General features: G+C 43.2%; 2 protein-coding genes, 3 long non-coding RNA genes and 1 pseudogene across 9 annotated transcripts; 2 read left to right on the top strand and 4 right to left on the bottom strand.

Moving 5' to 3' along the window:
* LOC110437155 lies at positions 488 to 1,980 on the top strand. Its single transcript, XR_002455294.1, has 2 exons — positions 488 to 772; positions 1,612 to 1,980. It is a non-coding gene; the product is annotated as an uncharacterized LOC110437155 (long non-coding RNA).
* LOC110436740 lies at positions 8,359 to 9,670 on the top strand. Of its 4 annotated transcripts, none has more exons than XR_002454561.1 (4): positions 8,359 to 8,827; positions 8,895 to 8,981; positions 9,066 to 9,401; positions 9,487 to 9,670. It is a non-coding gene; the product is annotated as an uncharacterized LOC110436740 (long non-coding RNA). The 4 variants fall into 4 exon arrangements; XR_002454562.1 differs by having other exon boundaries at positions 8,361 to 8,827; positions 8,895 to 8,941; XR_002454559.1 differs by having other exon boundaries at positions 8,361 to 8,827; positions 8,910 to 8,981.
* Positions 10,122 to 12,302, bottom strand: LOC8070086 (protein FAR1-RELATED SEQUENCE 5). The gene is made up of 3 exons (XM_021465674.1): positions 10,666 to 12,302; positions 10,424 to 10,487; positions 10,122 to 10,166 (listed from the first exon to the last, which is right to left on the bottom strand). Exons 1-3 carry the CDS (start codon positions 12,300 to 12,302, stop codon positions 10,122 to 10,124), a joined length of 1,746 nt encoding a protein of 581 aa, XP_021321349.1.
* LOC8075613 (2-oxoglutarate-dependent dioxygenase AOP3) lies at positions 14,197 to 15,515 on the bottom strand. 2 transcript variants are annotated; one of them, XM_021465530.1, is made up of 3 exons: positions 15,005 to 15,515; positions 14,746 to 14,899; positions 14,197 to 14,609 (listed from the first exon to the last, which is right to left on the bottom strand). In XM_021465530.1, the coding sequence occupies exons 1-3, from the start codon at positions 15,361 to 15,363 to the stop codon at positions 14,331 to 14,333; spliced, it is 792 nt and encodes a 263-aa protein (XP_021321205.1). In that variant the 5' UTR covers positions 15,364 to 15,515; the 3' UTR covers positions 14,197 to 14,330. The 2 variants fall into 2 exon arrangements, with proteins under 2 accessions (XP_021321205.1, XP_002445493.1); XM_002445448.2 differs by having other exon boundaries at positions 14,746 to 14,905.
* On the bottom strand, positions 23,111 to 25,125 carry LOC110437402. The gene is made up of 3 exons (XR_002455500.1): positions 24,625 to 25,125; positions 23,533 to 23,626; positions 23,111 to 23,439 (listed from the first exon to the last, which is right to left on the bottom strand). It is a non-coding gene; the product is annotated as an uncharacterized LOC110437402 (long non-coding RNA).
* On the bottom strand, positions 25,584 to 26,230 carry LOC8075614 (annotated as a pseudogene).

A 27,700-nucleotide genomic window follows, 5' to 3' on the forward strand; every position in this document is an offset into this window, starting at 1 on the left:
GCGATGAGAAGCAATTGGTGTGTCTATGACCGGTGGACCCAGAGCATGAAAAGCGATGTGAGGCGATGAGAGTTAGGCGATGAGAGGCGATTGGTGTGTCTATGGTCCGTGGGCCATAAGCGTCCCGTCGCCTCCCATCGCCTCCGAAATTGAGAGGATTAGGGCTCTAATTAGAGGAGTGGTAATTCCTTTTTTTGTAGTTTTGTATTTTAACAAAGGGTAAAAAGGTAAATGCATAATTGTAAAATGTGTAGTATAGTTGTATATGTATAATTGAAGTAATATAGTTTGATGAGATTCTAAATAGAATAACATTTTATTTCTAGGGTCCATGAGGCCACCTAATCCTCTTCTCCCGATGACATCCAGACCGCTGCATCCTCCTCTGCCGCTGCCTAGGTCCCGCCGGCGCTCCCGACCTCGCGCGAGGACATCCAGGACGTCGTTGTCAAGGCCGGCGAGCTGCGGGCAAGGAGGGAGAGTTGGATCCGAAGACGCGATGTACGTGAAGAAGCCGACGGCGGCGGAGGTCTCGCCCGCACCCAAGCCGTCGCCCCACCACCGTTCATGGATCGTCTCCGGCACCGTTGTCTGTCGTCGGGAGGACCTCGACGCACTGCGTCGGTCCTGCATCGTCTCCGGCGAGATCTAGGCCTGACCCCTCCTGACCAACCATCAGCTCCCCAACCGGGCACATGGAGGCCGCGGCGAGTACCGGCCCTCCTTCGTGGACGACCTCCTCCTCGCCTTCTTCCGGAGGAACATGGTGGAGGTGAGCTCCACTCCATTCACCGATTCCTTCCTTCCCTCCTCCGGTTAGCTGATGCTAAACATGTTACTAGCTTCTTTTTCCTTAAGACAAAATGCTAGAACTGTACTATTATCTGACTGGTAACACATTGGATTGAATCTCACATTGGATTGAATGTCACATTGAATCTCATATTGAATCTCACATTGGATTATCTGACTGGTAACTGTGTCTGAAAACTAAGACAACACTGAATCTCACATTGGATTGAATCTACAAAATGGCCATTTAGTTTTGTTAAAGTCTGAGCTGAATGCTCAATTTGGTAACAAAGTATTTGTTTTCAATTGGTCTGACATTGTGCTTGAGCTATGGTTACTCTGCACCGCCCTCCCTCCCTTGTCATCATGAATTGATGCTCAAGTAGTTTGATCTGAGTTTTAGTTTGCATCACTTTGCTATAGTGACATGATCTGAGTTTTAGCTGCTATCTAGTACTGTTGTTGGGGAAGAGATCATTATTGGCCAAACCATCAAACCAGCTTGGGCAGCACGGTAGTCATAGGATAGCAGCTAATTAGGTCCTTTTGTTGTGTCTCCATTAGTTGATTGCCTGATGGATGCTACCTTTGGGTTCCTGAAATGCTGAGATGTTTAACTCAAAAATGCATTTAGTAGCTTAAACTAAGTGTAGGACCGTAATTGCATTAGTGTAAAACCAGCTTCTGTTTAGATGGTGAAAGGGCTTGATTGCCTGATGGATGGCACCTTTTAATGGGATATGTCAATAATTGGTCCTAGCTCTGTGTTAGCTAAAGACTAATTATTTTATTTTCTACGTCGTGGTGTCTATGTCGCAGGTGTTGAAAGAGCTGAAACAGCTAGAAGATGCCAAATATGGTTCACCATTCAGATGTCGCCCCAAATACGCCAATGAGTTCAACCTTTACCACGACGCTCACTTGGAGCAACAGCAGCATCCCCATTGGCAGGATATCGCACTGCACAAGTGCGCTAGAACTGGATTTAGAGAGGCCACACCCTGTGGGTTGTATATTTGTTGGTTCAAAGCAGTGAGCGCTGAGCAGTGTTGTATAACTTTTACTTCCACTCATGTTTTGGAGATTGTGTATGGCACTAGAATATGACCATGTGAACCTATGAGATACATTTATGTGGCATCAATGAATATCACCATTCAGATTTTGCCAAATATGGTTCACATTTAACTTTGACTTGATCTCTTTTTTTGCTGCAATGGAATTTCACAATTGAGTTGCACAATTATCAACAGCATAATAGATGAATGTGACAACCATACATCATCGTTTTTGTTCAAAACGACGTTTGTAGAGTATGTCATCGAAACAATCATATTTTGACAAATGAACACGAAGCATATTAGCTGTCGTAGCAGAACGTGGTATTCATAAGTTATTTGATACTTTGGAACAATAAGCATGTCTTGCAGTCTCGTTATTCATAGTATGTTTAAGTGCCACAAGAAATCTAAAAATTCAGAGAAACACAAAGTAATGTTGCTCTCTAAAACTTTATTTTTGAAAGAGTTGTTCCATAAAACATCACTTTTTGTGATGTTTCTTTGGCTTGGCATCCCCCTTTTCAAGCTTCTCGATCTTCGCTTCCATGGTGAGAACCTTGTTTTCAAGGTAATTGATTTGTTTAACCATGGTGGCCGAGTTCTCTTGGAGCGTCTGGATACGAAGGTCCTGCATGATTGGACAAAACCCGAGCTGTGGAAGATAAAGTTAATTAATTAGATAAAATTCATGAATGATTGCGGACTGCTTGGATATGCTTACTTACTAACAGGTAAATTTGTATAAAAACCATGATAATCTATGCGGCCAGATCTAACAACATGTAGCAATAAAATAGCACGTACATCTTCGGGTGACGAGGCGTCTGAGCTGGAACCAGATGTGCACGCACAGCAGGGCAAACCTCGATTGATCTTGCAGTCATGGCAGTTCCTATCGTAGTCGCTCCTCAGGTCGTATCGCTTGTTGACTCGGAAATTTGTGTTCTTAAATGGATCATTGTTCATCGCCTTCAAGGATGATGCCGCATCCCCCTTGTTCTTAGCGGCCGAGCGTGGATTCCCGGCGGCTTTTCGTGTTTTGGTCATCTCGCGCCGAGCGTTGAATCCCGGCGTCTCTTCTCGGACGGAGGACGAGCAGGGGAGGATGGAGGACGAGCAGGGAAGATGACGAGGAGGAGGATAGAAAGGAAGAGAGAATTCTACATATTAAACAAGTAGAGATCCTATCCAAGAGATAAAGCAGGTAGAGATATATCAGGAAAGAGAGATACGATCCTATAATTTAGGAGGAAGAGGAGGTTATTTCCGTTTTTAAGAAAATCAGAGCACGGTATAATCACGGTCGTTCCTATAATCACGCTCGGCAGTGTTTTTTTTTATCACGCTCGGTATTGGTTAGCCGGCAGTTTCCAAGAGCACCCCAGCGGCCCAGCCCATGTAAGGCCATCAGACATGCTGCACGCCTTAAGTTTATTTTTATTTGCCATTATTTATGAAGAAAAAAAATAAATTACCCGTTCATGCATGTAGTATATTATTTTTTAAAAAATGGCACTTCACACTCGTTTTAAAATTAATTATATTAACTTATACTTCCAATTTGTGATCATTTAGTGGACTTATTGTCCTAACATGATACATACTCAATGGATACTCTTACGTTTGTCTATGTAGTGTCAAAAACCTAACTTACAAGAAAGTGAATTGATCACTCTCATGTGTCACCAGAGTGAACCACTCTGACGTGTCGTCCGAGTTGAATAATAGGCTAATAACATAATAAGACAGTGAATTGATCACTCTCATGTCTCATGTCGCCGCTATCATGTGTCGTTCCAATCCGGACCTCTCTAAGATTAGCGACGATGAAAAATAAATATATTACATAGGATTGGATATAAAAGCTCATAGCCTCTCTACCAGCAGTTTTAACAAGAAATCAATTTTGCAATAAATGGTTTGTAAAAAAACAAATTACTAAAAATAATTCAATTTCAAAAATAAATGGTTTGGCAAAAAATAAATTATTGTAAATAATTCAATTTTTAAATAGATTGTTTGGAAAAAATAAATTATACCAAAAATGTCAAATTTAAAATAAATAGATTGGCAAAAAAATTATATTAACTTATACTTCCAATTTGTGATCTTTTAGTGGTTCGATCCCATGTCTTGAGTTCTTGACTGAGTGGACTTATTGTCCTAACACGATACATACTCAATGGATACTCTCACATTTGTCTATGTAGTGTCGTAAATCTAACTTGCAAGGAAGTGAATCGATCAATCTCATGTGTCACCAGAGTGAACCACTCTGACGTGTCATCCGAGTTGAATAATAGGCTAATAACACAATAAGACAGTGAATTGATTACTCTCATGTCTCATGTGAGTGGACTAGTACTCTTAGCCCTAACATGTCGCCACTATCATGTCTCGTCCCAATCCGGACCTCTCTAAGATTAGCGATGATAAAAAATAAATACATTACAAGGTTGGTTTGGATATAAAAGCTCATAGCCTCTCTACCGGCAGTTTTAACAAGAAATCAATTTTTGCAATAAATGGTTTGAAAAAAAACAAATTACTAAAAATAATTCAAGTTCAAAATAATTGGTTTGGCAAAAAATAAATGATTGTAAATAATTCAATTTTAAAATAGATGGTTTGGGGAAAAATAAATTATACCAAAAATTTCAAATTTAAAATAAATAGAATAGATTGGCAAAAAATTATTTATGGCCCAAATAAAAAAAATGGAACCCGTGGGCAAAGGAGATGGCACAAGCTAGGTCAGGCTCTACCATAAAGGGAGCCCAACAACAAGCCAAACCAGCCCAATCGGCCCACGTGATTCGTTTTTCTGATCCAATCTGACAGTGTAATATACAAGAGTTCGGAAGTTGCCGGGAGTCCTGCGATGTTAAGTTGAGTTCTTCGTTGGATTGCAAGCGAGGTGGGACTAAACATTTGGCGCGGACTGCTGTGCCTTGGCTTGGTCAGGACCACGCAATGGGCCTTGGTCCAGCCGCGGCCCGCTTGTTTGTCCCAGCAAAACAGGCTCCACATGGCTCTTTGCCGTTAGATCAAAACGGATGGTTGAGATACACTTGGCTTGAAATAAAAATCGAAGAACCCTAACTCTTTCGTCTCATTTCTCCCCCGTCTCTCCTCTCTCTCGTTTGCAGCCCCTGCCCTTCTATGGCATCTCCTCCATACAGCTGCCATCCTGTACAGTCGCGGGAGCAGCGGCTCCCTACCACTCGACCTCGCGGAGCAGCGAGGGCGTGAGATCCAGTGGCAATGGCCATTTCTATGTAGGACGCCGCGGGATCTAGCGTCCTCGGCTAGATCTGTCAAGGAGGGCGCGGGTTCCGGCCAACACGTCGAACCCATCCTGCGGCGTCATACAGGCACCGTCCACCAGCATCCTACACGCACCGTCCACCCGCCGCCATCCTCCAGGTAGGGCTTGGTGCATGCATAGGTCCATCCCTCCCCTTCTGTCCATGCTCGCAAATTGAATTTGTTTGCTTTAGATCAAATTTGAATGCTGATGTTCATCGGTTACTTTGTGTTAGTGTTACTCAGGCAGCTACTTTGCTATGTAGTTTATTACCCAAATTTCTATGCGATGTACTAGAGATCACGTATTTTCATCTTCTGTCTGTGTAGTCCATTTAGGGCCTGTTTGGTTGCCCGCATATGGGCGAAGCAGGCTCATTTTTTTCCTCTTTTGTGTTACCGATTTGTAAACCATAGTTGTGATTTTTGTTCACCTAGGTGTAGGCATGGCAGATCTGATTTCTTGAGGTACGGATCTATCCTCGTGTGTGTATATTTGTTATTTTTTTGTTTTGATTTTAAAACGCTAACTTGCATGTGCAAATAATTCTTCTTGTGGATTTGTGCGTGCAGATCTGACCTCCCTTCAACTGCTGCTGTGCTTTGCTGGTTCTTGTGCTCGTTGACGTGGGTATTTTGTTCTTCTCCTCCCCCTTTCTCCTCTCCCTCTAATCTTTACTGTGTGATGCATGCCGTACTTTTGAGATTATTAAGAGCAATTATATGAAGATCCCTATTTTGCTAAGCTATTGCTCAAGTCAATGATGACATTTTTTTTCATGAGCTATTGTCCTAGTCTATGATGATTACATTGTTATGTCTGAGCATTTGTTTAAAATACATGAGATGGTTGTTTGGCCTATGATGATCCTAAAATACATTCTGAGGTGGCTGTGTTGCGTATTGATTATTGTTTCTCAGTTTATCATGACTCTCATCAGGACATGAGATACGTCCATCCCCAATGCAACAGGTGTACAATTTGGCACCTGATGGCTGAGGATGGCGTGTCTCATGGCCCCATGGCAGCCATGAATGTTTTGTTATCCCAGATTGACCACCATTTCTCAGTTGTTAGACAGGCACCATTGACATGTTCTTATGTCTATAGCTATTAATAAAAAAGCTGAGGCCAACATGTGTTTTTTCCCTATGGGTAAATTCATTGATGAATATTTTTTCCCTAAGATACTATGCTGGATCTGAGACTATGGACATATGCAATGATGATTGTTTTTCCCCTAGGATACTACACTTGCTGGTTGTAACCTTACCACTCAAACAAAGTGGTAACTACACGGAATTAAATTGTTTGGCCTATGATGGTTCAAAATACATTCTGAAGTGGTTGTGTTGCTTATTGATTATTGTTTCTCAGTTCATCATGACTGTCATCAGGACATGGGAGACGTCCATCCCCAATGCAATAGGTGTACAATTTGGCACCTGATGGCTGAGGATGGCGTGTCCCATAGCCCCATGGCAGCCATGAATTTTTTGTTGTCCCAGATTGACCAGTTTTTGGCCACCAAGGATGAATGTAAAAATAAGCATTAAGTTGGGAAACCTTAACACCTGAGGCCCCTTTGCCTTCTTTATGTTGTCAATGATGTCACATGGTCTAAGGCTTTAGGCATGAGCAATGATGATTTATTTCATATGATATACAATTGATCTGAGGCTTTGGGCAGTAGCAATGATGATTTATTTTATATGATATACACTTGATCTGAGGCTTTCTGCAGTACCAATGATGATTTATTTTATATGATATACACTTGATCTGAGGCTTTGGTGTTGAGAGAAGTTTTAGCAACCCCAACCAAACACCGCCTTAGCACAATACCAAATCAAATAAATGGTTTGGCCAAAATTTAATTATGGCAAAATAAATCAATTTGGACTCATGCATGGACACTAAAAACATAACTAGAGAGTAATTTGCGAGACGAATGTACTAAATATAGAGTATTTAAGCCTAACTAGTCTATGATTGGGCACTAAGTATCAAATAAGAGAAAAATACTAGAGTAACTGTTCAAGCTTTAGCAACCCCAACCAAACACCGCCTTAGCACAATACCAACTCAAATAAATGGTTTGGCCAAAATTTAATTATGGCAAAATAAATCAATTGGGACTCATGCATGGACACTAAAAACATAACTAGAGAGTAATTTGCGAGACGAATGTACTAAATATAGAGTACTTAAGCCTAATTAGTCTACGATTGGGCACTAATTATCAAATAAGACAAAAATGATTGGACTCTAACTAGTCAATTTGAAATAAATGGTTTGGCAAATAATACAATTTCAAAAATCGTGTTTGGCCAAAACTTGATTATGGCACATAATTTAAATTTAAAAGAATAGTTGGACAAAAAATAAATTATGGAAAAAAATTGTTGCTACGGTCCAAAGAGCCAACAGCTTCGTCAGGCTCAACCACGAAGGGTGATGGATAAGGAAACAAGAGTTTGCGAGCAGGTTGTGTAACATAGGAGTTCAAGAGCTGTTGTGTGCCTCTGCTTTTAAGTTGTGTTCTAAGATACTCGGGAAGCAAGGTGGGACTAAACGTAGGATGCGGATTGCTGTGGCTTTGTTGTGTCCCACCTTGGCCCAGCTGCGGTCCGCTCCTGCTGCTCGCTTCAGCGCGCGCAAGCACAACGCTAGGCCCAGCCGCGGCCTGCTCCCGCTGCTCGCTCCAGCGCGCACGCAAGCACAACGCTAGGCCCAGCAACCACGGTCAGGCCAACCGCGGATGCCACATTAACTGGCGAAGGCACCGCCGCCCGATTCCCACAAACGCCGCCCGGAGCTAAACCCGCCGCCGCGCTGATCTCCGCCCGCCGTGCTGATCTCCGCCTTCACCGCGTCACCGGCGTCAAGAACTCCTCCACGTCCTTCGCATCGAGGTCAGTAATGTGAACAAAAAAATATGTGAATCAAATACCGTGAGCCTTGCATGTGAACGAAAAATATCTATATCTATACCGGTGAGTAGATTATTTTTTTGATTTTCAATTTGTCTTAGTCTTGTTGCCATACCACGCACCATGGCTGTTGCATCAAATTTTTGTCTCAATGATTTGTTTGGTTTACCATACTTTCTTGGTCTATTGGATCTAGTTTGAAAAGGGTTTCTAAATCCATAGGTGCCATGGAACAAGTTTGGAGGTCCCTGGAGGAGTCCGAGGAGAAGGTTACTAAACTTGAACAGGGCCAGAAGGATTTGGTTTGCAGGATACAGCTTGACCATACCGAAGCTGACATCAATAATGCAGATAAACAACTTGAACAAGACAAGTACATATCATGTCAATTTGCAGAGCTGGACAAAGCGAGTCAGAAAGAGCTTTCTGACTTAAGCAAAAGAATTGAAAAAGAACAGATTGTCCAACTTAAGAAAGCCTTATCTGATCAGCGTGCTCTTTTTAACCAGCTGATAGCAAATGAACGTGCAGTCGCAAATGTAGTCTTACAAAAGACCCAGGAAGAATATGATGAGATCATAAAGAACGAGCGAGAAATAATTGACTCCTTGAATAATCAGGCAAACATACAATTGTTTGAGTGGAAGAATGACTACTCAAAGCTAAAGTCCCTGATTGAGAACTTTACCCCTTTGATCCAACTACAAGAGGCTCGTGGCAATATTAGTTTCAAGGTAACTACAGTACTCTAATCATTTATATTTTTCTCTATCATATATACAACAATCTGAACACCTACAGTGTTTTGACTTAAAGGAACAAGACGAAGATATCATTCCTATGACACGGTAGTACTTCTATACAGCAGTGGACTACTACTGTCCACCGGTAAAATGGATTATGTGATTTTTTGTGTAACAACTTGTTCTGCTCAAATGATAACCGTTTCAATCTTCCAATCCTTGCATGCAGGATATGGTTATGAAATTTTTTGTTCACAAAGTGCCTGAACTGTATTCTGATCTGCAGAAGTATGACCTTCGGGCACATTTGAGACAGTTTAGAATTGCAAGTCCAGCCACTAGTGTTGAGTACGCTGATTTCATGAAAGGTTTGTTTTATCATGGATACATAGGAGACGCAGAGGTATACTACCTCGATCCTACTCCTTAGAGTGATCCATGCACTGGATTGCAAAAGATTGTTGGAGCAGAAGATGTAAAACAAATGGTGCGTGCTCATGCTCAAGTGGGTACTAAGATTTGTCATCTCTACCTAGTGAGCACATATGAAGACCAATGCCCGGACGTGAGTATTGGTTATTCTTGACAAATATCTACTCAACACCACCATTGACCAAACACTAATGAAATCTAATGGACTTGTATTGCAGGAGGACATGGAAACATCTAATGCAAACGTTATGGATGTCTAATGCAGGACGAGGCAGCTGGGCATATTTCTTAGTTATAGAATTGAGACTGAATTGAATTTTAAATAATTTGAGCATATTTTTCTCTATTTTTATCTTATGTAAAGAATTTGAGACTGATTTGAAATCCTGTTTTTTGAGCATATTTTCCTGCCTTTTTTGGTGTTTTTTTGGTGTTAAGAAAGACAGATCTTTAGTTTTTATTTACAGGACCGACGTGACAATTCTGAGCCAGGAGCGGCAGGCTGCAGGCGGAAGGGCGCCTGATGCCTGCTGTCCTGATCAGAAACATGAGTGCAGTCATACAGCTTGCACTTTGTTTCTGAGCCTCACACAAGAAAATCGGAGAACCAATTTCACCATTTATAGGAACAAATTCTAATTGCCGTGGGAAGAGTGATTGACAGCTGATGAGTAGCCAATACATGAACGTCACTGCCAAATCAAAACACTCTTTAGCAGCCAGAGCCTACCATATTATGAGCTCCTGAATCCTGGATATGGCCGATGCAGGTGCCTGGCAAACAACTTGACAGTTTCAATTTGCCTAGGTCAATCTTTTGCTTAGGGTATGTGTAGGCTTCATAGTTTATGTTCTAGGCGAAGGAGCTCAGCTTTGTAATTGTGGTAATCAGGTCAACCTGTCATACAGAACAAATACGCACAAGTTAGAACAAAATCTCACTGAAGGCCTCTGATTTAAATTTGAATTCACAGTTGCATAAAGGTTTTAAAAAAATAACTATTGATAGCAAATTATCAGTTATTCTTCTATAAACTAAAGTGCACATCTTCACAATCGACATACAAGTTTACAATTAGCTACGTGACATATATTAATAATGCTTATCCTACAATCATATAATACGGCATGTATATCTATCTTTCATAAACTCACTGACCACAGCAAGCGGATCATTGGTAACTCATATATCCAGCACATCCTCAGGGAGCTTTGTTTCCTACAAATGAGAGGAATGTTAGCCATAACTACACATGCCTCACAGACAGCCACTACAACATTAATGACGAAGATTACTCTTAACTACCTCTTTTCGCAAGGAGCATGTTCGCCGATTGTGACCCTGTTCCTTACACAAGGTGCATTTCACTGTAGATTTCTTCTTTTTTGAAACTGACTTCAACTTTTTCTTTGGGGCCCCTCTGCCAGGCACATGCATGGGATCCAAGACATTTGTGGACACTGTGGAACCAACATCCTGTGCTTGCGGCAGCACTGGACCATAACTGTTGCCTCCGTTATCTCCTCCATTAGGTGGGATCATAGCATCTTCCTCATGCAGAACATGTTTCAGACGCTCATATGCTTCAAGTGACCGAGATGCTACAAAGGATGCCGTGTGACTGATATTGCGTAGCTCACGGTACCTGTGTAGGCTATCAGAGTAGTCATACATGGTGCTCTTCCTTATAGGAGCGAATGCAGCTTTGGCGCCCCTTGTCCACCTTTTCAAAACACAACATCCTGGAAGCTCGCGATCTTCGCGATAGCCCAATACAAAGAAGATGTGTGAGCAGGGGGTTCCAAGGGATTGTAACTTAAGACAAGAACAAGATATTCCCTTCACATTGCCTTCATCTACACATATCTCGCATTTCACAAAGTATTGTTTGTCTCCTTTATCAACCTTTCCAACAATATACGTCTGCATATCATAGCCATCTAGGTGCTCAATCATAAAACACTTGCTGGCTGCTCTTATGCTGAACTGCACCTTGGAAAAAACTCCTGGTGTGAACGATTTCGCAGCCTCTTTCTCAATAATTGAAGCATCTGGTTGTAAGCATGGCTCAGAATTCTCTGCTTCAAAATCCAGATGCGCTTCATTACTACGCAGCCGTGAAAGGCAGTGGTCAAAGTGCTGTACCAGTTCAAATAGTGTCATTTTACGATCTAGATGTACCTGAAGCCTAGAGTTTAGGCTCTCACTCCGTTGGTTGCTCCTCAGTCCTAAATAGCACTTACCAGCATGATACGCAACACACCAGATTTCCCTCCTCTCATACATCTGATACAGCCACGACTCCTTATCTGTAACATTATGTTTATCCAAGAATTCTAGCCATTTCCTCCCAACCTCTTCTATGGACCAACAGTCATAAAGAAAATGTCTGAAATCATCCTTGACGCCATCTTCGTGCAGATTACGCACAATGTTCTGCTCAATATGCCATATGCATAGCCTGTGCGATGAATTCGGCCACACCAGCCTGATTGCTCTCTGCATAGCAAGATCTCCATCAGTGATCACAGAAACCGGATGCTTCCGAGCCATGGCATCAGAGAATGTCCTTAGCATCCACACATATGACTCAATAGTCTCCTGTGCAATAATTCTAGATGCAAAGAGAACAGTGCTGCCATGGTGATTCACCCCAACAAAAGGAACAAGGGGCAGGTTGTATCGATTAGTTTTGTACGTGCTATCAAATACGACGACATCACCAAATGCTGCATAATCAAACCGACATTGACAGTCACACCAGAGTAGTCCCTTCAGGTGCCCTTCCCCATCAGTCTTGTATTGGAAAAAGAAATCAGGATCCCTACATTTGCATTCCGTGAGGTAACTGATGACTGTTTGAGCATCACCAGCGGCAACTGTCTCCACCTTATTGCGATGGCAGAAATTGTACAGGTCCTTCATTGTATATCCAACCTTATCGTATCCACCATACTGCTTTTGCATAATATCCATTATCTGGTATTTACGGATCCCAGAAATTTGCATCTCCAAAATCTCAGCTTTCTGCATCGCTGATTCTTCTATGTGAACGCAGCAGACAAGCAACGTCTGGTTCCGCCATCGGATGGTTGTGTTCACCGATGAAATCCTTCACATACCACTGCCCTGTGCTCTGATCCCGTGCAATCACAAGTTTAGCACGACATCCAACACGAGTAATATTCAGTGGTTACCGCTTCTTACTCTCCCTCTTCAGCTCCTTCTCTTCCCGGAAACCTTCACGACTGCAGACAAACTTCCGAAGGGTAATTTCATTATGGCCACTATCCCACTCACAGTAGCTTCTCCTAACACTAAATCCTTTCTGCTTACCATATTTGTTATAAAACTGAAATGCTTCTTCTTCATTACCAAACATCTGCCTAACAATTTCATTGTACTCCAGCAAAGAATCAAGACCCGACATTTCCTCCTACCTCAATCAGCAACATTAAACAAATTAAAATTCCACAAAACAAACTAAAGAAATTGAACAAAGACATGGTCGTAGCGGCGCAACAGAAAGCCTCATGTCCATGTTAACATTTTCAATTAAAAAAGAAATAAGTATGCCACGCTGAAACAATACTAGTGCTTGCTATAAACCAATATAAATAGTAACAAGGATAAAAAATTACTCTAAAAACTAGACCAAGCGCTAAGAGTAATTAAAGAGCAAATAGAGTTAAGTGCACAGCAAGATGCATGAATGACAATATGCAAAACCTCTACATCAACATATAGGCTTGCACACTATATAACAAATCAGTGAATGATACCAGGGCTTCTTAAGTTGTGGAAATGCTAGTTCATGTCATCTCTGCATGCTAGAATAATTCTAATAGTTTGTTCAGATAAATGTAGTAAGTTGAAATAGCATATGGTTTAGAAAACTGTCATTTCACACTTATTCTTCATCAATCCATCTCTTTTTAGAAAACCTCTGCATCAACATATAGGCTTGCACACCATATTATTATTTTTAATTTCATGAGCCCACAATGTACTACTGGTTCTTTAATAGCACAAAAAAACATGGAGGCGGGAGCAATAATTTAATAACATAAACACACAGATCTTTCAGACATTTCTCCTCTCTGAATATAAACAAGCCACTGATTATCAATAGATATTTATTGCAAACATTCTGTGTAAATCATGCATTGTCAAATGGGTTTCAGTACCTATTGGCATGAATTGACGATAGTGGCGCAGCGATTCCGGTGTCGCTAGCGGACAGGTCGCGCCGGTCTCTGTAGGCCGGGTTGTTTTAGAGGGGAAATCCACCGACGACCGACGAGCAAGGACAATGGTGAGGAAGGAGGGAGGAGCGAAGGGATCCCTAGGCCTCACGCGGGGGAGGGCAGGCCAGCAGCGGCGGCGCTGCACGAGGGCCGGGCCAAGGCAGGCCACACAATGGCGAGGGCGACGCAGCGATGAAGCAGGGAGCCTGCGGCGCTGCACGAGGGCCTCCGGCTCGACGCTGTGCGGTGGTAGGGAGCAGGGCGGCGGCGCTGGCCTCCGACGCGACTGTGTGCGGCGGCAGCAGTGGCAGGGAGCAGGGCTGCGGCGGCAGCAGGGGTGAGAGCGATTTGGGGCCGTGGGCCGTCGGGGGGAGGGGGTGTGCGTGGTGGGGGTGAGGAAGTGAGATGGAGAAATGACCCTATTGTCCTTCAACGAATTAAATCAATACAAATGATTATTTTGGGGAGGCGATGGGAAGCGATTCCAACCATTGTAAAAGGTCTCGTTAAACAAAACCATAAACCCGATAAAATACGACATGTGTTGGCACAAAGACAAATAACAATTTATAATTATTTTTTTACAGTTATACAAGGATGAAAAAGTAATATTTTATGACAAAAAACAATTGACAAATCACAAAAAACCTGAGGCTGAAGCGGAGCGGCGGCGGCCAGTGTACACGCATCATCGCTTGAACGGACTATAATAATCAAGCACCCGATATAGATAGGAATTGTGATAAAGATAACGATCGATGGGGACTTATACTAGTGTATGTAAATGAAGGTGAATTCGGATGGAGATCATTGATCACGCCATGGCTCCGACGACCTCGTCCTTGTCTACTCCACAGTAGGCCTCGAGCGGATCGCTGAATTTGAGCCCTTCCTCCGAGTAACGCCAGTCGGCGAACTTTTCGTGGCGCAGCGGGTTGTACACCAGCGGGTGCTCCGCATCGACGAGGTCCTCCAGCGCGCGCACCGCGAAGCCATCCTTCTGCCGGCGGGCGAACAGCACCGAGAACCGCTCGCGGTTGCTCGGCGTCCTCACGCGGTGGAGGCACGCCGGCACGCGCCCATTTGTCACGACCTGCACACGCAACGGCGTGAGCAAGTGAGAGTCAGTCGCGCAAGAGGAATGACAATGACTGACCATCATCAGAGGATGCATATGTCAGCAACTGAGAATCATCAATCAATCGGATCGGATCGTGGCTGCCCCGTACCCTGAACGACTCGCCGGCGACGAAGGTGAAGGTGCCGGTTTCGGCAGGGACGGCGACCCAGCGCCCGTCGCCGACGTGGACCTCGAGGCCTTCCACCTCGTGCTGCACGATCGCGGTCACCACGATGCTGTCGGAGTGCGGCTGCATGGACATGCTGCTCCTGCGTGGCCGGAGCCGGACATCGTCGTCGGTCCGATTAGAGTTTTAGAGCAACCGAACAGAAAAATTAAAGATGGGCAAGAAAGGAAAGATGTCTCACCAGAACTCCAGGTTCCCCTCCGGCCAGAGGATCTCGGCGAAGCCGCGGACGCTGGCGGCGTCGGTGGCCTCATCGACGCGGAGGCTCTCCCAGGCCATGCCGGGGAGCTGGCCGATGTAGCCTCTGAACTGCCCCTTCTCCGACACCGTCCGCTGCTTGACCTCGAGAGGGAGCGCGAAGAGCTCCGGCATGGCACGGGAGAAGAGCGCCCGCCGGAGGTCCGCGCCGAGCGCGTCGTGCGCGACCACGACGCAGCCATGCGCCACCATGGACGCGGTCACCGCGGCGCGGGCGGCCTCCCACCCAGCGCCACCGGGCACCACCCCGTGGAGGTCAACCTTGGCGATCTCCATCTCCATGGCTCGCACCTCTGCGCCTCCGCCGGCTCCCGCCTCTACTCGATCTGGCTTCTGCTAATGGAATTTTTGTTGTGCTTTATACCGATGCACAGTTGCTCACACACACACATTTATCTCTGTATATAAACGGAAGCACCTAGTAGTGCATAATACGGTTCTGTTTGAACCCACTTGTCTAAACATCGATTATGGATAGAAGAAATGTTTCAGTTTTTAATGAGCAACAGGAGACTAACCTCCAAAAGGTGTTTCCAGCGAGTGACAAGGGCATCTTTAACAGTATCCTATTTTTTTCCTCCAAAAAGTATATAGTTTTGTAACTCCTAATAAAAGATTCGTAGAAAAAAGAAGATTGTCTCCAAGAGTTTTCAGTAATCTACTCCTAAAATACAATCCCTCCATGTCAAATTATAAAGTGTTTGACTTTTTTACCATAAACTTAGCCACTAGTTTTATTTAAAAAAATTTATGTAAACATAGTCAAATTTAAAGTCATTTTTAAATAACTTTTATTAATAAACTGAGCCATGACAAAAGAATTAATATTTTGTATAAATTTTTAAATAAGACAAGTGGTCAAACTTGGTGCCAAAAAAGTCGAACATCTTATAATTTGAGATGGATTGAGTAGAAGATAATTTTACATCAAAAATCCTATACTATTTCTAAATTATCGTAACTAATTTTATATAAGTTTTCTCTCATGTATTTACATCAATAACTCTTTCATACTTTTTATTCTTTTCCACACCCTTCCACCTTTAGATTGACCGAGAAGATGATGCGGCGAAGAGCGATGCTCGCAAAAAAGGCCGTGTGTATTTTTACCACGATGTTGACCTATTTGTTAATTGCCAAAAGATAGTGAAGAAATATGGGGTACTCTTACAGATGAAATTTTCTCCTTTTTTTTTAAAAAAAAAGATGGATGGGAAAGTTTAAGTACGCACGCAAAACGGTAGGAGGCCGGTTTCACACAGATTCTTATCTCATCGCTTCCTACTTTTCTTTATTTTTTCAGTAATCCTTGTTTAGTGTAACAAGTTAAAATGGGTTGTACATAAGTTGTTCTTCAACCAAAAAAAATTAGAATCGTTTGAAGCATGATTTTATCTATATGTTTTTTTTTGAAAAAAATATTTTCTTATAAATTGGAATATTTTTCTTCAAACCAAAAAAAATATTTTTTTTTGAAGCCAAACAGTTCCTATAAAGTGATTCTAATTCATCATCCAAAATGTTTTTAGAGAATTTGACTCCAAAGTATTTTCGTGAAAATTCAGAGCCCTACATTGGATCTGCAATATGGAAAATCCAGGTGTTTGGTAATTCTTATTATTGCTCATAAATTCTGTCATAAATGTAAAATACCTAGTTGTTCGAAGCCGAATTGGTAGCCCATGCCGATTACATTCACCGGATGGTTTATGTTGCCCTGGTTGAGCCGGAGTTAGATTCAATTTCTAGGTTCGATCTGTATCTAACAGTTTGTTTTGTGATGTATTCAGACTCTACCCTGAGATAGATCTTCCACCTTATATAAATATAAAGGGCCATGATTTGGTCTGTTCGCTTGGCAGAAAAAACCATAGTTGAAAGTATTATTTGGTGATTTATTGGTTGTCAGATTCGACAGATAAGTTCAAATGAATAGGCTCAAAGAGTATTCAATCGATCAAAAACAAACCAATCTACTACTTTCCTTTTTTATGTCTTTTATCTATTAACCCTTCGTTCCAACCTCACCAGATGTTACAAGCATCCACAGTTCAGAATTTCGGCCCGAAATTCACGAATTCGGCAAAGTTCGTTTCTATCGCCAGGGTCCGATAAAGTCCATAGCGGCCTTTCAATTTCGACCCGGTTTGAATTTGTTTTCAGCCCAACCAACCCTATATGGCCCATGTTTGTAGCAATACAACTTTTCAATGCAACAAAATGCATCTTCTGTTGGAGATTAAAGATTATCAGATTTTTTGTTCAAAATTTAGGTTAATTTCATCAAATCTCAAGGAAAATTCAAATAGGTTTGACTATTTTTTAGACTGAATTTTTTCGAAAATCGCCGAAATTCACAAAATCCGTTCCTATCGCTGGGGTCCGATAAATTTTCATCCAACTGTAGCCTGAACTATGCAAGCATCTCAATGGTGTTTGTGGCATTTTAGATGGCCTTGCCGACTCTAAAACAACCTTAGATGCATGTCACTGATGAACTCCTTTCTGGGAGGCATAATTTGAGAGCGTCAGACGGTAAGTAGCTCTCACCTAAAAGTGTGACGTGCATGTTTTATCGATATGCAATCTATGAATTCCATCACTGTACGGTATAATATTGTCCGGTGTGTATAATTTCATCACCATCGCATGGTCTGGTGCACACATTTATGCCGAGGGTTCATCGATTTGTGATCCAAGCATTCGGGCGTCGTAGTGGATAGTCCAGTGTGCAAATCTTCAACATCACCAGACTATCTAGTGTCTAGTGTGTTTTCGTCGAGGATTCTCTGATCTGCAATCCGCGCTATAACATCCCAACCTAGTAGAAGCATGTAGTAGCTGCACTGGCGGAGCTAGGTGAGGGCCATACGGGGCCATGGCCCCCCCCTTGCCTCCGTAATTTGCTGATGGAGTCCCTCTGTTCTTGCAGCATTAAGTCTTCGAATTAGCTGTGACAGACCAGGCGTAGATCGGCTGAGGCTATGGTCATTGGTCAGCCATGCATGTCCCTAGATAGCAACCGTGTAGCACTCTCGACATTTAGAAAAATAAAAAGCAGTTTTGTAGTAGTGCTCCCACCGCTGTTGCTCGGATCCATTACTTCATTACCGTTTTCTTTGCTTATGTTGCTATCGTCGTTATAAGTCATGTTGATTTTTCTAAAAGTACTAATTGCATTCTGTATACCGGAACTTAATTATGAGTACTAACACTATTTTTTTACTATACTTATGTTGATTCAATTAGCAAATTGGCTTGTGTATGCATGCGCAGAAGCATGCTTTTGATTTTTTTTAGCAAATTGGCCCCTGCTTTATCTTATTTCTGGCTCCGCCACTGAGTAGCTGTATTGTTGACCCATATAGTCCATGGGCATGTGTGGTTATCATCTTTATTGTTCCAAGCGTAGCATCCTGGGTTAAGCTTTTTGCAAAAAGTGAGAATAAAAGTGTAGGAGAGGTGCTATGCATACATATGCAGGCCCGTTTTATGTGAGAAGTTTGGTCATATAAGCAGGTTTTGAACATGAGGTTTTTATATTTGGTGAGTTGACTCTGCTCGGTACTAATCAGATTTTTTAGATGAGGTGTTACATTTGGTGACTCCGCTCGGTATTTCAGTTTGGATGGCCGAAATCAACTCAAGCAATGGATGAGTGCATGCGAATTTACACAAGCATCTTGAAGAGATCCTCATATTTCGTTTCTCAAAATATGATATTGTCAACTCCTAAATTAGTATGAGAGGAAAAAAAGAAGTCATCTCCAAGAGTTTTCTATATTTTTATCTTAATTTTTTTTCTTGGTACTTTTTCCTACAACCTGGTATTATGTTTTATATCAAAAACCCTGAATTTGTTTCGTACGTGTTTAAGCTCTTCCACTAGATCTTTCTCTCTTGTGTTTTTCTTACCTGTCTTTCTCCCTGCTTACTAGACAGACAAAGAAACTTCATATATGCGTGTTTAGGATAAATTTTTACGAGGTTGGGCGAAAGATGGAGAGAGAAAATGTCAAACTATTAGAGATGATTTTTTTTCTTATTTTAAAAAAATTAATGATGGAAAAGCCGAATGATAACCGTTGAAGATGCTCTAAGAGATTATATTTGTCATGTTTTCAAGAAGCTTAGCAAGGCGTCATTAATGCAAAGGAGTGGAAGAAACCTAGCAGAATTGACGTGTAAAGGGAGATGCAATTTTCAGATACTATATATCCGGTCCTTTATCCAATCTCATCATCACTATGTTTAATGCATCAGAAAAAAAATAATTGGTAAAAAAGATAGTATAGATCTAAGCCCGTTCCACAACAAATCAGTGAACAGTACTTTTAGCCATAACTTTTCATCCTAATATCCAAAATTTGGCCATTAAAATAACTATAAATCAGCAAATGAGCCAACTATTGCTAATAATAATGCCAAACTACTTATTCGTTGAACCCTGTGAGAATAGGCTAGCTAATGATGTTGTTGGCCAAGATAACGAAATCCTAATTCGGTGATCTCAAACCGAATTTAATGAAATCAAATCCACATGTGCTACTAATTAAGGATGAACCAAAGCCTTCCTAAGAGAAAATAGATCCTACATCTATTACTTCCACATTGGGGGTGAGGGGTAACAAAGAGATGATTCAGCTGACCGATTAGATTCAAATCGGTCTATTATTGCAAAGCCAAAGATGTTAGAACAAAAAAAAGCCTAAGATTGTTGTTTGGAATTGAAAAGCGTCAAAACCAAAGGACATAACAAGCATCAATACAAAAAAGGCGAAGCCCACTATTGAGAAGCTTCTGGCTAAGTGTTAAAAACCAAATAATATTAAAGACGCTAGTCGGCCTACCAATTCCTAGGAAGCAATTTAGCCTTAAGAATTCGCAATGAAATAATTCTTATGCACTAACGCCATTCCCTCAATATGGATCATATATTCATATGTGCCTATGCTATATGTGCCTTATTTTTGCATTTTTTCTTCACCATGGTATTCTTGTAATTCTTGGATGCCGTCTCCTTGTAGATATTTTTGTTCAGATTAGATTACTTGCAGAGAGCAAACAATTCACAGGCCATCACCTACAAATAATGACTGATTTGATCAAACAAATTGATCTGTGGAGAAAAATAAGAGCAAAGTGATTAGGCAAGTCTATCGTATCAAGAATGCTGGGAATTTGAAGGAAGATTCGGATATGGCTCAAGACAAAGAAAAACCGATAATTGGAGAAATATTGGTAAGTCCTATTGATCAAATTGTCCCTAATCGAGCTTGTTTTAGAACACAGCTGAAAAAAAATCGAGTTTCGCTATCGGGAAGATATAAACGTCGTTTACTCTTGGGGCATGTCGGTGTTTTCCCCCAGGGGGTCACACCAACGAGTAAAACTAGTGCGTGCTCCCCTTTCCAGACGGTGATGCAAGAAAAGACACAAAGATTTATCCTGGTTCGGGCAAGAGAAGGTCCTACGTCCAGCGGGGGAGAGAAGTTTCTATTATCTTGCACCTAAGTGCTTATACAGGGGTGAATACAGACGTTGTATGGATGGAGATGGAGTATGGTTGCTCTTCTACGTATGTCTTCTGTTGTGTATCCGCTCCTAAGCTTCCCCTTTTATAGTTCCAAGAGGAGACCTAGGTTACATGCATAGGCGACAGAGTAGGGGTCGATAGGGGTGTGGCGCGCTGACCTACTCGAGGCTTCCGTACCGGCGTGGCCTCAAACCGTCTTGTCTCGGTACTTTGATGATGATTACGCGTGCCCCTGAATCCTGCTCCTGTGCGCCGTCCCGGACCGGTTTATCCGTTGCACGCTTGTACGTCGTGGCGGCAGCTGTGTCAGAGTGGTTGAGGTGCCGTCCTTCGTCGCCTGACCCTTCTTTGGGAAGGAACATGCCTGTTCGAGGGTCAGGTGCCGCACAAAGCCTTGCTGAGCAGAGCGCTGACTTTGGGCGTCTCGAGGGGGGTCTTGACGGGACGTTTCGACCACCTTGCTGCGCCCTGCCATACTCTGGCTCGTTTGGTGGGCAAGGCTGCAAAAAGAACGATTGGACGGGTGCTCGTTCCCTATCACGTTTTCCGTGACTGACGGGTTAGGTGAGAACGCAGCAGGCGCATTAAATGCCCTGGTTTCCGTGCCCGTGTCAGGCGGCGGGCGGCGTCCTTGCGCTCGAGGCCTTTCGATTCGTACGAGCCTGTTTCCGTATTCAACGGTCGTCGTTGGGTCGAGCCCCAGTCGGTTCGCACGACGCTCTTTCCGTGTTCGAGGCTGTGGACGTCGATACCCGTGCATGCGGCTGGGGGGGGGCGTCGAGTCGGGGACCTCGATTTGTGTACGGGTGCTCTCGCCAAGTGCGTCAGTTAGGGTACTCTTACTGATACCCTCGACAGGGCAGGACAAAGAACTTTTTTAAAAAAAAATTGTGTTAACTCTTCTTTTTCTTCATTCAGAAGATGCAAACGGCAGTGACAGTAAGGAAACAAGTTTGGCATGCTTTAGAACTAGAAGATACCCCGCACCTTATGCATGATTCTTATATATGAGTTAAATCATCTATATATTTTTTATATCCATTGTAATTAAAATTGGTTGCATTAAGAGGTTAGAAGTTAGTGAGATGATATGGTCATTAGTGGAAGATGGTGTAGATGCATGGTCAGTGAAAGATGAGTTGCCTGGTAAGATAAAATTTGTAGTGAGGGAGACTCTAGAAGCAGAAAAAGATATAGATGATTTAACTAATATATGCAACAGTTAAGATGACGTGGATGAGATATGAATCGGTGCACTGCACTCTAGAATCTTTGCTGTACTTCGTGGGAGATGTAGCGGTTGCAGAAGTCAGCTGAGTAGGTGCACCTAGTTCGTCATACAACTTAAAAAAAATCAAATGGTGACTTTATCAAATCAAATGGTGGTGTTCAGCGCTAGTTGCAACCAGGTTGACAAAGTGCGCGCTAGTTGCAACCAGGTTGACAAAGTGCTGAACTGACCACACTTATTGGCGAAGATTACCAAATGTGTGTGTTGTGCTAGGTCGTCTGTAATTCTGATTTGAGATTCTATCCTCCTCTCCACCTAATAATCAAGAATATTTTATAGTGTTGAATTAATATAATGGTTATCATCTTTTCCTTCTAATATAATGATAATTTAGAAAGTAGATTTACTCCCTGTTTGCTGGTTTGAAAATTAGTCATGGCTGAAAGTACTGTTCGCTGACTTATTGTGATAGAAAAAGTACAGTTTATAAGATAAGCGAACGGGCTCATAAATCCTCTAACATCTCTCGTGCATATTTGTAGTGGAGTAGAATTTACAACTCTGAATTACTTTTGGATAGGTACTGATAATTGTTTTTCCTGTTCTTCGACCCAAATCAGAATCTGCTGCAACAATTGTTCATCGGTTTTGCACCCAGGCGCACTCGCACGTTGAATCTCTCTGTTTGCCTTAGAGCAGGTATTATGGTGGACTGTAAGCTGGCTAAATGCTGATGTGGAGGAGAGAAGCGAGGAGAGAGAGGAGAAGCAGACTGTAAGTTTACAGCCAGCTTAGATAAAAAATCAAAAAACTTTGTGAGAGAGATAAGTGGACCATATATTAATAGTGAATAGGTAACTATTGTATGGGTGAGCTAGGATTCTTACAGCCAGCAAGTGAGCTGTATTATTAAACTTGCTCTTAGAAGAAGACAAATGTTCAAACCCAGTGTGTAAACTGCAAATGGTCTCAACTCAAAGTACAGTATTAACTCTTTCCAACGGCTGGAGGGATAATAAGCTAGCGACAGACAGCATAACAACTGTGTGTAAAAACTGCAAAGTATTTGGTAAATAAAGATGAGTTCGGATGGACATTATAATATTATATTTGACTAGGATCATGCCCGTGCGTTGCAATGGGAGAAATAATTCCACGATAATACAACCGGAATCATTTATTTTGCGTTGCAATGTAAACAAAACAATTTCATGGGAAAAATAACAATTCTACGATAATACAACCAGAATCATTTGTTTTGCGATGCAATATAAAAAAACAATTCCACAATAACTCAAGTTTAAACATGTGTTGTAAAATTACCAAAAAAAATAAGCGTCAAATATCTGCAAGACAAAACTATGCTACGATAATTTTAAGTTTGAATGTAGGTTGTATCATGTTCAGAAAATTGACTCTTGGAGCGTGTTTTGGACTCATGTTTTGCTTGGGGGACCAACGGCTGCAATGATCATAGATGACGATGCCCTTAAATGTCTATAGCAAGCAGAAAGAAGTGCTTCATTTTCTTAAATGTTTGCCATTAGCGTTGAATACAACCCCTCGTTGTGTTTGCACAAAGTGCGCCCAGCTGCAGATAATAACAGGGTGCTGAATAAACCAATTGTCCAAACAGAATAATTTATTTAAACTACAATTCTGTTAAAAAGTTTCAGAAAGTTACCTTTTTATTGTTGTCTGCTGCAATATCCTCTTCTTCAAAAATTCAAACTTTTTACTACTATCAAATCAGCAGTGTGGCAGCAGCAACATGCAGTCTGAACTCAAGATCAAATTTGTGATGAGACACTTGAATGGTCGCCCCAAGATTAAACACCAAAATGGAGAAAATAAGACGGCAAGTGCAATGTTGTCTAGTATGTCTTTTTGTTCAGATAAAAATTTCGGTTATTTTATTGCATTATTGATTCTACACAGAATCTATCATGGATTTACTTATGTGTAGGCATCATTGACTAAATCAACAGACAGAAAACAAAAGGGCATATATATGGCATCTGTGAAGGATTAAGTAATCAATTATCAAATAAGCAATAAAATAATTCTAATCTACCACTTTTCGACAACGCACTATTTCAGTTCTTCAACGAGTTGATCATGGTCAGATTGTTTCTGTCTTGATTTGCTTTCTATCGGAATTCCTAAAATTGCTTTGACTGTAGACTTTGGTCAGTGGCACGAGGCACAACTTGCTTCAATGTGTTTCTAATCTGTGCTGCTAGCTGGTTCTTCTCCTCTAAGTTTTCTTTCCTAGTGCCATGTTGTTCATGACCTCTGTCTTGTGGCATGACTTGATTCAACATACTTTTGGGTCACAGTAACACATGCCTGAAGTCAAATATATTGATGACTCCTAAATCAATAATGGACAGAGATGTCCTCTGTGCATCAGGTATTCAGGTTGATGTACCCACTTCTCAAGATTCTCCATGCTAGTCATCAACCTCACAGGTTCCTTCATACCGATGACTCGACGAGCTGACTGCTAACAAGATGATGCGGCCACCTACTCCAGCACACGCTAGGCCTCAAGACATTTTTGTTGTTGGTTATTGCAAGAGGGCTTTGCTGACAATGGCACGATGAGCTACACTGCACTGTGCTCATCAGGTGCACTGTTGTTATGAATCAATTGAATAGATGCCCCAATATTAATGAGGTTTGCAGAACAACAAAATTTGCACAATGATATGAACAACTAATTTGGCTACCAGAAATCAGAATAATCAGCATCTCATTCTTGCCCATTTATTACCTTTTTGCAACATGGCCATCCAAATTCAGAAAAGCAAAGCATGCAGAGCATTCGGCTGCTTCAACCTTCACGTTGGATACACATTCTTCTTAATTCTTCCCCCTGTCACAAATTCATATAAGCAAAATGAAAGAAGTGGATGCAGATTCGATTCGCGGTCCCAGTTTGCGCACAAATCCAAATGGCACTCCCTGGAAATCATCTCTAAAGAATCCAACACCCTGCTAAAAAAATCAAACAAAATCAGATAGAAAGCATTCAAGCAAGACCACTCTGTGAGATCCTCGAGCCCGCGGAGGACGACGACAAGGCCGGCCATGGCAACTCTGTCGAGGAGCGCTTCCAGGTCATCCTGCTCACCCAGCTGCACGTACAGCTCTGGATCCGAGGGCCTGGGTTATCTTCCTGTCTTGAGCGAGGGAGAGGAGGCGGTGGGAAGGGACAGGAGGCGGCGGTGTTCGGGCTCGGCTTCTCTCGATGGCGGCATGCTGGGATCACGAGGGCTCATCCGTACGGCGAGGGCGACGACGGCGCGAGTGCGACAGCAACAGTGACGACGGCGGCGGTGCGGGTACGACGTGGAGGGAGAGGAGGCAGCGACGTTCAGGCTTAGCTTCTCCGGATGGCGGTGCGCTAGGATCGCGAGAGCTCGTCCGTTCGGCTGAGTGTGACGGCGAGGGAGAGGAGGTGGCGGCATGGGCGACCCTCGCGTGCGAGTGCGCACAGCGAGGGGCACGGGGACGGGGGAGAGGGATCTCGCGAGGGGGAGGGGAGACGGGAGGGTGATTGGAGGAAGCGTGGATGGTGCCGGGCGGGCTGACAGCGAGCACGCGTGGAGAAGTCTCGGCCGGGTCTGAGAGCGAGGGCACATGGGGAGTGCCGAGCGACACCAGATCGCGGGGTGGATGGAATAGTTTTAGATGTTTTAGTTGTAGAGATGTGTAGCTGCCTGTGATAGGAATAGAATAGGATCATCATGCCATGGCTCCGACGACCTTCTCCTCCTTGTCCACTCCACAGTAGACCATGAGCGGATCGCTGAATCTGTGCCCTTCCTCCGAGTAACGCCACTTGGAGTACTCCTCGTGGTCGTGGCGCAGCGGGCTGTACACACCAGCAGGTGCTCCACGTCGACGAGGTCCTCCAGCGCGCGCACCAAGACGCCGTCCTTCTGCCGGCGGCCGAACAGCACCGAGAACCGCTCGCGGTTGCTCGGCGTCCTCACCCGGTGGAGGCACGCCGGCACGCGCCCGTTGGTCACGACCAGCACGGCAACAGCGTGAGGAAGTGAGAATCAATGGCGCAATAGGAATGACAATGACTGATCAACAGAGGATGTGTGTGAGCAACTGAGAATCAATCGGATCGGATCGGATAGTGCTCGTACCCTGAACTGCTCGCCGGCGACCCAGCGCCCGTCCCCGATGTGCATCTGGAGGCCTTCCACCTCGTGCTGCACGATCGCGGTCACCATGCTGTCGTCGCAGTGCGGCGGCATGGACATGCTGCTCTCCGTGTCCGGTTGTACGCCGTAATGCGACAGCCGGATGCCGTGGCCAAGCAAGCCAAAGTGGGCGCCGATGCATCTCCACCGTCTCCTCCAGCTTCATCATGTTCTTGGCGAACGACACGATCGTCTCACTACGCGTGGCTGCAGGCGGACATCGTCGTCGGTGAGCTGGCCGACGCGGAGGCAGCGCCCGCCGGAAGTTCCGCGCTGAGCGCGTCGTGCGCGACCACGACGCAGCCATGCGCCACCATGGACGCGGTCACCGCGGCGCGGGCGGCCTCCCAGTCTCCCACCCAGCGCCCCGGGGCACCACCCCGCGGAGGTCGACCTTGGTGTCTGATCTCCATGGCTCGCACCCCGCGGAAGATGACATGGATGAGTTTGCATGTTCAGATAGAACTTGTAGATTGGTGCACGGCACTCTAGAAGCAGAAAAAGACTGGTGCAATGGCCAGTTGAGCTGTGATTTCTTGTCTTTATGCAGACTTTATCAAATTAAATGGTGTTCTGCGCTAGTTGCAACCAGGTTGACAAACTGCTGAACTGACCACACTTGGCGAAGATATATTGCTGCTCACATACACACATTTATCTCTATATAAACGTAAGCACCTATACAGAATACGGTTCTGTTTGGAATTGCTTCTCTAAAGATTGATTTGATAGAAGAAGCGTTTCAATTTTTTATGAGAATAGGGAGATTTCACAGAAGATTTCACTGAAATCTCCCTATTCTCATAAAAAGTCATTTCACCCGTTTTTACGTAACTCAAGCGAAACGGCATGAGGCAGGTTTCGCACAGATTCTCATGTCGTCATCGCTTCCTACTTCTCTTTATTATTTTTTCGTTAATTCTTTTTTCGTGCAACAATTTAAAATGGATTATACTTAAGCTGTTCTCCATCCACAAAAAAGTAGATTTTCTTGAAGCATATTTTTTATATGATTTTTTAAAAATACATTTTCTTATGATTAGGATCTGGTCTACTAGCACTACAGGAAACACGCGATTTGCCGGGAGCTTTTTATCGGGCACCCGACAAAGGATTTCTTTGCCGAAGGCCATAGCAAGAGCCTCCCGGCAAAGTATTGCTCCCGGCAAATCAGCCTTTGCCGGGGCCCAAGCTCCCGGCAAAGTCTAGCCGTCCGCAAACAACCTTGTTTGCCGAAGGCCGACCCCCGGCAAAACTAGGCCGTCGGCAAACGTGGTCGGCGGGGTGATGGCCAACGATCGTCAGCCTTTGCCGAGAGCCACGCCGTTAGACACTCGGCAAAGGCTTCTTTGCTAGGAGCCAAATTAAGCTCCCGGCAAATTATTTTTTTTATTTTTTGTTTTTTAGATCTATTTTTTTGTGTGGGCACTTGATACAATAAATAATTTCTTGTTTCAAATTTTGGCATAATTTTGAGTTTATAAACTATATTTACTTAATTTTTTTCATTTCGTTGAATTTTTTCGAGTAATGTAAAATTGAACTACAGGTACATGAAATAATATAATTCGGTTATTCGAAAAATGAGATTCATAGTATTTAAGGTATGTCGAGGCCGTATCTAGGAAGTCG

Source organism: Sorghum bicolor, chromosome 7 (genome assembly GCF_000003195.3).
Source record: "Sorghum bicolor cultivar BTx623 chromosome 7, Sorghum_bicolor_NCBIv3, whole genome shotgun sequence".
Taxonomy (NCBI): Eukaryota; Viridiplantae; Streptophyta; class Magnoliopsida; order Poales; family Poaceae; genus Sorghum; species Sorghum bicolor.